The 12711-nt window shown below is 39.6% G+C and overlaps 1 protein-coding gene across 2 annotated transcripts in view; it reads right to left on the bottom strand.

The window, feature by feature from the left end:
- The window catches only part of LEMD3 (LEM domain containing 3), a 79269-nt gene extending 66888 nt beyond the window's left edge, over positions 1-12381 (bottom strand). For both annotated transcript variants that reach the window (XM_012444937.3, XM_064377306.1), the window contains exon 1: positions 10837-12381. In XM_012444937.3, coding sequence (XP_012300360.2) covers positions 10837-12358 — 1522 coding nt within the window. In that variant the 5' untranslated portion in view covers positions 12359-12381. The remainder of the gene's footprint in view (positions 1-10836) is intronic.
- Positions 12382-12711: the final 330 nt, after the last annotated feature.

Here is a 12711-nt window from a genome sequence, read left to right as displayed (position 1 = left end):
ATACCTTCATTTAACAGATGCAAAAAACAAGGCCCCGAGGTTATGTATACCATACTTGCCCAAATAAAGCTTGTAGCTAACAATAAGATAAAGTATAAAAATTTCTACTGCTGTCTGGTAGTTAACACTGTGAACTCTAAAGTTAGATTTTGGATTCAAATGCTGGCTCCAACACTTAGCTGTCAGACCTTTGACAAATCACTTATAACCTTATTCCCTTTATCTGTTTTATTCACAGACATAGTATGAGTAGTTATCCTCATGAAAATTAAAATAAAGTGCTCACACACATTGGAAATTCTCAATAAATGCTTGCTCTTATCACCTAAGGCTTTAGAATCTGAAAGAAGGGACATTTAGAAATGACATTTTTTAAAAAAAACAAAATAACATTATTGTCAAAAGCATAAGAGTATTTCTAGAACATCTTGAACCATAATCATAAATGTTCAGATTTTAAAACATTTTCATTTTTGGCAAATTCATTCTCCATGTCTCTTCCTTTTTTAAAAATTACTCCTAGAAACCTGCAATAAAACCTACATTTATTAAATTGTATGGTTTTTAAAGGTAGAATTCCCAATTGAGAAAATGGTAATACAGAAAAGGTGAAAGGAATGATCAACATGTATTACTTAAATTATCCAACTATCTTTTTGTGTATACATACACTGTGGTAAGCTTTACCAGATGGTATAGTCAAATTTACAGAGACTAATTCTTAAAGTATGTTTCCCAAGTCACAATATATAATTCTGAAACATTGTTGCATGGTAACAAAATCCCAATTCTGAAAGCTAGCTAGGGCAGAAATATTTAGGAAAAAGAAGAGAATGTCAGCCAAAGCTTGGTATAAGGGGGAGACTGCCACTCCTATAGTTCTAAAAAGTATTATATACACTCATCTTCTAGTATTACCTGGTACATAGTATAGTTGCTCAACAAATAATCTGAGTGAATGGGTGAGTAAATAAAAAAATGAGTAGGAGAAACTTAAATGTTTCTTCAAATGAACTAAATCAAACAAAAAAAATCATTTGTGATCCCATGGGAGATACACTTAAAAACCACGGAAGTTTTTACTAAAGCTGACCAAGGTTCCAAGCCATAGTTCAAAGGCTAGAAGAAACAGATATTCTAAGATTCCCCCCACCTTCTAATTAATTTCAACAATCTTCTTCATATGTTTTGAAAATTATAACTTGGTGAATTCCTACAGAGCAAAAGCTTTCTTTGTAAGTACAGCAGGCTTTCAGGAATTAGCCATAGTAAGCAAACTATGTGTGTGTATGTGTATGTGTATATACATACTTAGATATATATGAGCTAACTGAAAAACAAAATTAATTTTCTGCTATTTGCTAAAATACCCACTTGCTACTAAAGGGTTTTTTCTATCCATGTCACATTCAAGACAGGACAGCAATTATTGGTGCATACTTACTACCCAATTAGTTCAGGAGAGCTGGAAAAAAAAAAATCTATGTTAAGGCTGGGCACAGTGGCTCACTCCTGTCATCCCAGCACTTTAGGAGACCAAGGCAGATGGATTACCTGAGGTCAGGAGTTCAAGACCAGCCTGGCCAACGTGGTGAAACCCCATCTCTACTAAAAAAATACGAAAACTAGCTGGGTATGGTGCCATGTGCCTATAATCCCAGATACTTGGGAGGTTGAGGGAGGAGATCGCTTGAACCTGGGAGGCAGAGGCTGCAGTGAGTCGATATTGCGCCACTGCACTCCAGGCTGGGTGACAAAGCAAGACTCTGTCTCCAAAAATAAAATCTATGTTAAAAATAAATTCTAAAGATGAAAATCAAAATCCAAAGTTATAAGCAAATAACTGTTATAATAATTTCCACAATTAGTATTAAGCTATATTCCCAAATTAAATGGCAGCAATTTTTAGTGTATAATAAAGATTAAAATAAAACTTTTTTTAAATTTTAAGTTCTGGGATAAATATGCAGGATGTGCAGGTTTGTTACATGGGTAAACAAACGTGGCCAATGGTGGTTTGCTGCACCTATCAACCCATCACCTAGGTATTAATCCCAGCATGCATTAGCTATTTTTCCTGATGCTCTCCCCACCCCTAGAATATATCTTTATTCTAATTTAGATTATATCACTAGTAATAAAATTTTCACAAAGACGTTAGTAGTACTTATTTACTAACAACTATATTTTGGAGGAGAGTTCCAACAGTTTAAGGCGTACTTCTCTTTTAAACAACTTATAAACTATATAATTATCTTTGCACTGAGGCTATAAATTTCCTTTTATTTATATAACATATTTTTCAGAAAGGCAGAGTTAATATTGAATAATCAATGAGCAAGGAGAAGCAAGCTTTAAAAACTTCCCAACTCTTAGGTATCATGAAAATAATTTTTTGAAGTGTCCCTGAAATTATCAAATGCGTCATTTCCGTGAAAACAAATGTAAGTATAAAGGGAAAACATGAAGTTTATCTAAAAAGAGCAAAAAAAGGAGAACAAAGATACAAAAGATCTTTATATCCTAAAAATGAACAATGGAAAGAACAAGTGATAATAAAAATCAAATGATCACTTTCCCTACCAGATTTGAGACTGTCCAAATCTTTTAAAAATTAGATATTGTTCAATGTATTATATATTATAGTTTATAGCAGATGCCCCCTCCCCCTTAAATTGATGAATTAATCTAAAACCTTAAGGATAAACAGTTCCATGTGATTCATAATTGTTGAATGAATACAATTTTTCCTAAAGTTGTTAGGTTTCATAGATTATTCCTGCCACTTCTAGGATTTTATGCATCTATACTCTTCACAATTTTCTGCTAATAACAATAATAGTAGAGAACATGTAACAAGTCCTTATGTATTTATACATATTAAAAAGCAATCTAGAAGAATGGAAAAGAGCCACTATTTGAGTTCAAATACTGCCACTTCACTTACTAGCTACATGACCCTGGGCAAGTTACTTCTCAGTGTCTCCATTTACTTATAAAATGGGATAAGTACCTACTTCATAAGGATTAAATAACAATTGTTTGGCTCAGTGCTTGGCACACAGTTAATGCTACATAAGGGTTAGTTATTATTACTATGTGCCGTGTATGAGTTTTACTTTACACACATTACTTAATTCTCATTTAACCTATTTTACAGATGAAGATATTGAGGTTTACAATGGCTAAGCAACTTGCCTTAGTAAAAAAAAGAAGCTAGCAAGTTGAAGGGCCGATATTGAAACACAGGTTCTCTGATACCTATGCCAGTGTATTCACAAACTAGTCTCTGTGGATATATTTGTAGAGACTAACAAGTTATTTTTAATTTTAAATCATTCCAGGGATACTTTTCAAATGAAAAACATTTTCATAGAGTAGACTTTAAGTTCTTAAATCATCAAACTGTTGCAAATCCCTGGCATTCACAGGAATATTCTCATAGATCTATGATTTATTTTCTTACAAAGTAGTCAACTTGTAAAACTTCAAACATAACACGGAGCTTTCATTCTTCAAAAATGAGAGCACAGGGCAGTTGCTATGGCTGACACCTGTAATCCCAGCACTTTGAGAGGCAGAGGTGAGAGGATAGCTTGAGCCCAGGAGTTTAAGACCAGCCTGGACAACAAAGTGAGACCCTGTCTCAACAAAAAATACAAAAAATTAGCCAGGTGTGGTGGCATAGATCTGTAGTCCCAGCTACTCGGGAGGCTGAGCTGTGAGGATTGCTCGAGTCCTGGGGAGGTTGAGGCTGCAGTGAGCCATGATCACACCACTGCACTCCAACCTGGGTGAGAGAGCAAGACCCTGTCTCATATTTTAAAAAAAAAAGAATGAGAATAACAACTATTTTTCAAAATCCTTATTCCCCATGTTCATTATATATATATATATATATATATATATATAACAAATATTTAAAAGTATCTATTCCTTTAGTAAACACTACTAGTACTCACATTTAGCACCATCTCTCATCTTTACTCCAATTCTGTATCTACAAGAGCCTACAAGAATTTTTCACTTGAACAACTCAAACGATGAGCCCCAAGTAAACTCATTTTCCCTAAACTACTTTTCCCCAAACAAGATCCCTCTTCAACATCTCTAATTCCTCCAATGATATTACCATTCTCTCAGTCATCCAGGCTCATGACCAGAATAATCTTTGACTCCTATCTCTCCTTTATTCTCTATATTCAAAAACATATGTCTTGGCTGGGTGCAGTGGCTCATGCCTGAAATTGCAGCACTTTGGGAGGCCAAGGCAGGCGGATCACCTGAGGTCAGGAGTTTGAGACCAGCCTGACCAACATGGAGAAATCTGTCTCTACTAAAAATACAAAATTAGGCAAGCATGGTGGCACACGCCTGTAACCCCAGCTACTCAGGAGGCTGAGGCAGGAGAATCACTTGAACCCAGGAGGCGGAGGTTGTGGTGAGCCATGATCATGCCATTGCACTCCAGTCTGGGCAATAAGAGTGAAACTCAGTTTCAAAAAAAAAAAAATTCTGGCCGGGCGTGCACTTTGGAGGCCAAGGCAGGCGGATCACCTGAGGTCAGGAGTTCAAGACCAGCCTGACCAACATGGTGAAACCTCGTCTTAAAAAAAAAAAAAAAAAAAAGATTCTTTCTTCAAATGAATTATTTCATTCATAGGCCCACCCAACTCCATCCCCCCTTATCAACCTCCTTCAGGTTTTACCACTCTACTTCCCTCCAACCCTATGACTATCTACACCATCACCTGTTTATCCTTCTTAAAATATCAATCCAATCATGCTTGTCCTCTGCTTTACAACCTCTATGGATTCCCATTACTCAACCTACAGAATAAAATCCAAATGTGGAATTGAGAGCTTTTGATCATTTAAGACTGATCATTAGAGAATTTACAGTGAATTCTCCCCTTTTATAAAAGTGTGACACCACATAATATCCTGTATATTTCTTAGTCATTTCCTATGACTGTTATTAGTGGTGTGGAGGCTTCTACAGAAACAAGATTTCTTTTATATATCCTTACCAGATACTGGGTAGATAACCAACTACTGAGTTAGATAATATGAGTTAACAGTGCATATATACTGGGTATCTAATATGTGATCATTTATTCAACAAATATTTGCTGAATAATGAATCTGTGCTGAAGATACTAGTGTGACTTCCATCTACTAAGAGATTTCCACGTGCCAGACAACAACACTAGTTTAGATGCATTATCTCAATACAAGTCATCTTCAGATAGTATTAATCATCTGCATTTTTAGTATGAGGCAATTACATCTCTAGTATAGTCTACTTCAAAAAGTAGAGCCAAAATCAGAACTGAGTAAAAAGCCTGTACTCTTTACCACTATATTCTACTCCCATAGAAAGATTACTCTAAAGAAAGGAGCTGTAATCTATTTGGCATGATGGACACACGATTATAATACTTTGTCCTAAATGGTATGAAGAATGCATTAGGATCTTATTTGAGCACAAAATGATGGGCCAAACTCTGGGGCAAAGAGACAGAGAGTCAGAGATATCCGGAAACAACATACTTAAGAATGAATCACAGTTAAACAATAAAGAAACAACATTCCCCAAAAAGGGGATAACCTGTGCAAAAGTAGAAAAACACAAATTTCATGACTTACTCAGAGAACACCAAGTAGTTCAGTTTTCTAGAAAGTAAGTGTGATGAGGGGAACTGGTAGAAAACGCAGGCATAGTCAGATCACGACTAGTTTAGCTAAGGAGTTTAGATTTTGGCCAATAACTAAGACAAAGCCGTTGTGTAATTTAAGCAAGAGGGGATGATCACGTATGTGCTTTGGAAATACTGCTCTGTACTGAAAAATGGACTGGAAGAGCTACATCTTAGAAGCAGGGACACCATTTTAGGTTAGTAAAAGAGTTCAGGCAAGAGACTAACCTACAGCAGTGGCAAGGGACAGAAAAAAATTCAAAAGATATGTAGGAGACAGAACTACAGAACTTGTAGTTACCAATTATGTTTGGGAGTTTGTAGGAAGGTGAGGGAAAGGAAAGAATCTAGGTAAATACAAGGTTTCTCTCGAGCTCTGGGTGGATGGAAGTACCATTAACTAAAACAGGGAAGAGGGACAAAACCAAGGTAAAGATAAGGAAAATGTCAGATGGCATTGATACATACTTCTAGTGTACCCAAAAGATGTCTAGTAAACAAATAGGTATACCTAGATCTCAGGAGAGAAATCCAAGGTAAAAATACAAAACTGGAAGATAATGGCCAGGAGAGTGAATAAAACTGCCTAGAGAAATGTGTACAAAAGGAGACAGCCAAAGATAAAGTTGTGGAGACCACCAATATTTAAAACAGGCAGACAGGAGTATGAAAACAAGGAGAGAGTGGTGATACAGAAGCTTAGAAAGGAGAGTTTCATGAACAAGTGAGTTGTCAATGCACTGAATGTACCAAAGAGGTGAGGATTTGAAAACTGAGTAACTGGTAACTTTAAGAAGAGACATAGCAGAGGAATGGCTGGTAAAGAAAGCTAAACTAGACAGGACTGAGTGAATGGCAGGGAAGAAAATAGAGGCAGAAAGCTTGGTTAAGAATAGAGTAACAACTAGAGAAGAAAAGAGGGTTGAAGAGCAACATTTTTAGAATGGTAGAGATTTTATCATTTCTATAGGAGGAAGGGACTAGTGGAAATGAGATTTTAAAATTATACCTCTGTACTTAAAATTAGTATATGGAAAAGTTACCCATGATACAATGTTAAGTGAAAAAACAAATTGCAGAATATGTATGCTATAATGTCACTTAAAATTCTGACTTCCTTCAATGGCCCTCAAGGCATTTTAGGTCCCTTATGATCTGGACCATACCTACCTGTAACTTCATGGTATGCCATTTTCTCCTTCATTCATTATATCTCAACAACACTGGCCATTCTTTTTGATCTTTCAACATGCAAGCCTGTTCTTGCCTCAGGAATTTGGCACTTGTTGTTACTTCTGCCAGAATGCTCTTCTCCCTGACTGTCAATGGCTAGTTCCTTGAAGTCATTCAGATCTCTCAGTTCAAACATCATTCCCTAGAGGGGCCTGCCTACCTGTATGTAATATTGCATATCTTTTCACCTCAGCCCCCAAAAGTTGCCAGCAATAGCTGTGTTAGCAACTACCTTATCTGAAATTCTTATTTACTTGTCTATTCCCCTCCTAGAAATGTAAGCTCCATAACAGAAACTTTATCTTCTATATAACCAACATATTGTTCACCACATATCCCTGCTGCTTAAAATAGTGCCTGGCACATAATAGACACTCTAACTGTTGAATGAAAATCTGCACACACACATAACACACACACACAGATGTATTTACATGAAAAATATTAAGAAAGGTAGGAAAGGATCTAATACTTGAACTTATTTATATGGGCGCTGCATGAGGCTAGGAAGAAAGGTGTACAACAATCATTCACTGTTTCCTTCATCTCTATTCAAAGTTTCTGCAGAAGTCATGTCTTTTGTAAATGAAAAAAAATTTTAATAATGATCACATGAGCCTAGAATAGTCAATCTATTCTGCTTCTTTATTTTCATTTGGTGGGCTATAATGATCTAATCACCTGTGGAACAAGTGACTACTCTGCAGGTTGATCCTTGAGTTGTTTTGGTATGGCAGTTCAAAGTTAGAATCTTAAGCCTTGGAGCTGGAAAGAGCTTAGGTATCATCTAATCCAACTCCCTAGTTTTATACATGAGGAAGAAGAGACTTATAGCAATTTAATTAATAAAAAATAGGGTACTGATGAAAAAGTTTCAAAGACCATATGATTAAGAACAATTTAAAAGACGGATCTATTATATGTTATATGTAATTTAAATAACTAATAAAAGCTTCCTAAAACTTAATTTCACATATAACCTACAATCTTTGGGTGACAACTACTACTCCAAGTAAAAGTGTTTCCCTAAGCATACTATTTGACCAATGAACTCTATGGTTAAGTATCATAGTATGCCAAAGGATATGGAATGGAGTGAAAATATTATTCACTTTTGATACCTTAACACTGTTAGGTGTGCAGACTAACTGAAGTTAGCAGGTACTTCTTTCCACCAGGGTATACATACAATATGTCAAGTATATCACACATTTAAGGATTCAAATTTCTATACTAATTTCAATAACGTGTATTTAATGGGATAAAAACCAAATGTTAAACAGGTAAGAAATGCACTACTAAATATCATTTATAGAAATGTCTTAACTATTTCTCTCTCTAGATATATTGTAGTTTACCAGGAATATAACAAATTTTGTCTAAACTTCTGAATAATATCACCTTATGTTTAACACTGTGTCTCACTTGACCTTCACCACAACCCCAGGGATAGCAGATATTACTACTTCCGTTTAGTACATTAAAATGAGGCTCAGAGATTAAGGAGGTTGACCACAGTCATTCAGACAAGTCCTAGAACCTAGATCCTCTACTTCTTAGCCATTGTTCTTTCCAACGACCAGGTTACCTCACATTCACCATTTACTAAAATGCAAATATAATTTCTTTCCTTCCTTCCTTATCAGTGAAGGTGAAGAGAGTACCAAAATCCTAGCATTCCTATCATATTCTACCTGAAATTTTAGTATATCACATTAGTCATTCATCTTAACACTGATGAGAAAGATGTGAAAGTCACCTTCACTGAGAATTGTGCTTGTCAATAATTCTGTATGAAACCCTACCAGTCAATTATCTTGTTAATCATAATAAAGGTATCCACTTATTTATAAATCTATCTACAAGCAATACCCAAAATAGTGTTAAAATGGTCTTTATAGGTGGAAATAAAATCTGAAACCAAATCTTAGCCTTACCACTAACTGTCAACACTCAGTGCATTTCTTAACTTAGTATCATCCTCACCCATAAAATGAAGATAATTCCACCTGCTTCTGTTAATTGCTGGGAAGATTAAATGATACAATAGGTGTAAAGCAATTAGCTCTTAAAAAATGGCCAGATCGGCCAACATGGTGAAACCCCTTCCCTACTAAAAATACAAAAATTAGCTGGGTGTAGTGCCACATGCCTGTAGTTCCAGCTACTCACAAGGCTGAGGCAGGAGAATCGCTTGAACCTGAAAGGCAGAGGTTGCAGTGAGCCCAAATCCCGCAACTGCACTCCAGCCTGGCAACAGAGCGAGACTCCATTAAAAAAAAAAAGAAAAGAAAAGAAGCCAGATCATATAGTTGTTACAGACACAGATGCAGATAGCTACTGCTGATAGGTAATGTAGTTTAATTTATGTGAACTTTTACTAGTTTAACTTCTAGTGTGCCCTTATTTTTTCCTCCCAAATACTTGGGGCAGGACACAATACACTCATGCTCCCAGGAAATAAAGTAAGAGCTGAATTTCATTCCTCTTGTAAGGCCTTAAATTAAGCAATATAGTAATAATCAGTTATTTGACTGTCTTGGAATTGGCTATATCTAAATCAAACCTTACACTAATTTGACTCCTACTCTTTATCTGAGTTGGCTAACTGCATCTTTCACTCTATTTTGAAATAAAACTAATAAGCTAATTTTATAAATACTAATCGCAATACAGTGAATTCAACTTGGGTGAAAAGAGCAGGAAGCCTTCAAGGGGAATGCAGAGAGGGACCTAACATTGAGAAATTATGTATTCAGAAGTCCATTTTGTACTAATTTACTTTCTCTTTTAATCTTCACAAACATCATTCTAGTCAAAGTGGCATCATTTTATAGATTAGGAAAATTCAGAAGCTTTAACTCTTACTCTCTGCCCTTCGCTCCAGATGCTTAACCACAATAACTTAGAAGAAGGCTCTTGCTCAACTCAAGGCCTTTCCTCTTAAAATCTCGGCCCAGAATGGTCTCCTGTCTCTCCACAAGACTGTCTCCTTCTGCTTCGGGTCTCAACTCAGATAGTACCTCCTCTATTCAATCTAAAGTAGTGTACACCTACATCAGTGTAGTGTGGTAAATTTTTTTTAAAAAAGGAAAAAAATAAAGTTGTGTACGTCAATTACTTATCCTTATTTCCTTCACAGAACACAAAATGGTCTGTATTCATCTTCTTTTTGTTTTTAAGAGCAGAGATACTTTGATTTCTACAATGAGCACAGCTGCCTACAGTCATTCAGCAAGTAAACAGCAGGACCTGGAAGCCAATCCAAGGAAATCTGACTGCAAGCTCCTGCACTGCCCTACCACCACTATTTTTTGTACAGATGATAGGGAAAGTGCTTTGGGCTGGGAAATCAATTAAGACGTGTGCCTTGCTGCTTTTTTGTATTCATTCACTATAAAGAAATTATACATACAGTTAATGCCACAAAATATTTAATCCGAACTTATGTATAGAGTTAGTACTACAAAATATTTAATTCAAATTTCAAGAGCTAGTACACTGCCTATTAGAGTCACAACTCAATTTGAAAAAACACTACATTTATGGTGTGTCTTATCCTGATACTTCAAATCTATTGAGTAATTGGCATCTGCGCAAATATTTAGGCCTAAAAGAAAACTAAGTCACATATACAAATGAGTTTTACTAACAAGTTTATAATATTCTTTTATAAATTGTTTTGATTTTCACAACGCATCATGCAGAAAACTTTTAAAACCAGCCATATGATATCATTTCGATAATGGTGTTCTTTCTTGATGAAAGATGACACATACACTCACTGCTGGGGTTAAACCATGTTCTTGCAGGTAAGTCACTTCACATAAAATGCTAAGAGCGGCTAAAGAGGACCACTAACAACATTCCCTTTGTTACCTTACCCACAGGATTTAATACTTACTGCTGAGTTCTCCATCCTCAGACACTCCTGTCCCTCTCATTCCTAGGTAAGTCAGTCCCAGTATTAGGAAAAATAAGCAGGCAGCGGTTAAGAGAAACATCGACAAGTAGTGGGCACTGAAACTCCCTGTTGGGGACACCTCCTCCCGTTTAAATTGCTGGAGAAGTTCCTCTTCGGGTTCAGAAAGCTTCGGTTTGTTGTATGTGTTTTTCAGGTAGGTATGATTGGAGCCCGTATGATTGGCGTGATTGATCCTGAGTGAACCAGAGGCGGCCACGGCCGCGCTGGGAGGGAGACTGTTAGAATAAATCCTGGGGGAGTCCACATTGAAGGCCCCACCGCCAATATGATTATTGGTTTTCAGAAGGGAGCCTGTTGACGAATCCAAGGTTGAGTCCATGTCAGTAAGTGGCGGGGGCAGGAGAGGGGTCAGTTTCTTAGTGTTAACACGGTATCTAGGAACGGGGCTGGAGTCCACTTGATCACACCCTCCTCCCTGCTCCGCAGCCGCCGCCTCTTCGAGGTTTCGGCTCCTGTCTAGACTCCCGGCAGCCGCCGCCCTGTCATTCATCGCGAGTCCTCCCCCTCCCTGAACTGAAGTCTCCAGCCTGCCGCCGGCCGATTTAGCAGTCAGCGGGGAGAGAGGCTTACTATGGGTCCGTCTGGGTCGATGCCGGGAAAGGGAGTCGTCCTTTAATACCTGTCTGGTGGAGGCCACGTCGTCGTCGTCCTCTTCCTCTGAGTCCGAATAGTTTTCCCGGCAGCTGTAGGGGACAAGCCGGCTGCCATTCACGGTCCGGCTGGCCCAGAGCGGCTCCTCGGCCTCCGGGTCCCTCTCCTCACCGTCCTCTCCCTCCCCTTCCTCGTCCTCCACTGCTCCATCTTTTCCCGGCGCGGTCTGCAGCTCGGGGCCCGTCGGCCTCCTGGCCCCCCACCACGAGTGGGGCTTCCTTCGCTCGGCCGAGTTGCTGTTAGTCACCTCGCTGGCGGCCAGGGGCGCCGGCGGCGCTTTGAGCCCGCGGTACTGGAGCGAAGCCCGGTCTCTCCTCCCGCCGCCACCGGCCTGGTCTTGGGGACTGGCCTCCACGTCCGACTCGTCCGAGCTGAAGCCCAGCAGCACTTTGCTGCCAGCCGCGGGGGCGGCGGAGGAGCCCCCGGGCCCTCCCAGGAGGCTCTCTGGACCAGAGGCCGAGATTCGGCACAGGCCCCCAGGGGTCCGTAAGTAGGAGAGGTCGCCCGAGACCGGCCGGACCCCCATCCCCACGGCCGCTGCCGCCGCTGATCCCGCGGCTGCGACCGTGGCGGCTGCCGTGTTATTGTTATTACTGTTCCGCGTCTTGTTGCCGCGGCCCCCCGACCGGTGCTGCTGCTGCTCTTCCTCTCGAAGCTTCTTCAGCTTCTTGAGGTAGACCGGGCGGGTGCTCTCCGTCACTGGTCCAGGAGACAGGCCGTAACGGCGGAGCTGAGAGAAAAGCTCCTCATCCGAGAGCTGCTGAGGCGCCGAAGCCGCTGCCGCCGCCATTTTCTCTCCAGGGTGTTTTACAAGCTCCGCGCTACCGGAAGTGACGCGCCGCCCTAGACCCTGAACTAGACCGCGCTGCGTCGCCCTCCCAGCGCCGCGGGCGTCTCGGCCAATGGGAGGCGCGGGAGGAGCTCACCTGAGCGGGAAAGAGCCACCTGAGCAGTGAGGGCTCCCACGGCAAAGACTCTGTCTACTCTCTCACCTTGAGGTGTCTGCGCATTCTCCCCTTCCTCTCGGTCCCATCTCCGGCTGTTCTCCGCCCTGCCCTTCCAAGTGCCATTCCCGGGAGCTGTCTCTTACTAAACCACACCTTGACCTCTCCATCCTAGGTTCCTGCCACTGGGCAGTAATAA

This window comes from Aotus nancymaae, unplaced genomic scaffold (assembly GCF_030222135.1).
Source record: "Aotus nancymaae isolate 86718 unplaced genomic scaffold, 86718_ANA_hifiasm-v0.15.2.pri h1tg000016l, whole genome shotgun sequence".
In the NCBI taxonomy this organism is placed as follows: Eukaryota; Metazoa; Chordata; class Mammalia; order Primates; family Aotidae; genus Aotus; species Aotus nancymaae.
The sequence above is the reverse complement of the archived record's forward strand: the minus strand, read 5'-3'. Positions and strand labels throughout refer to the sequence as shown.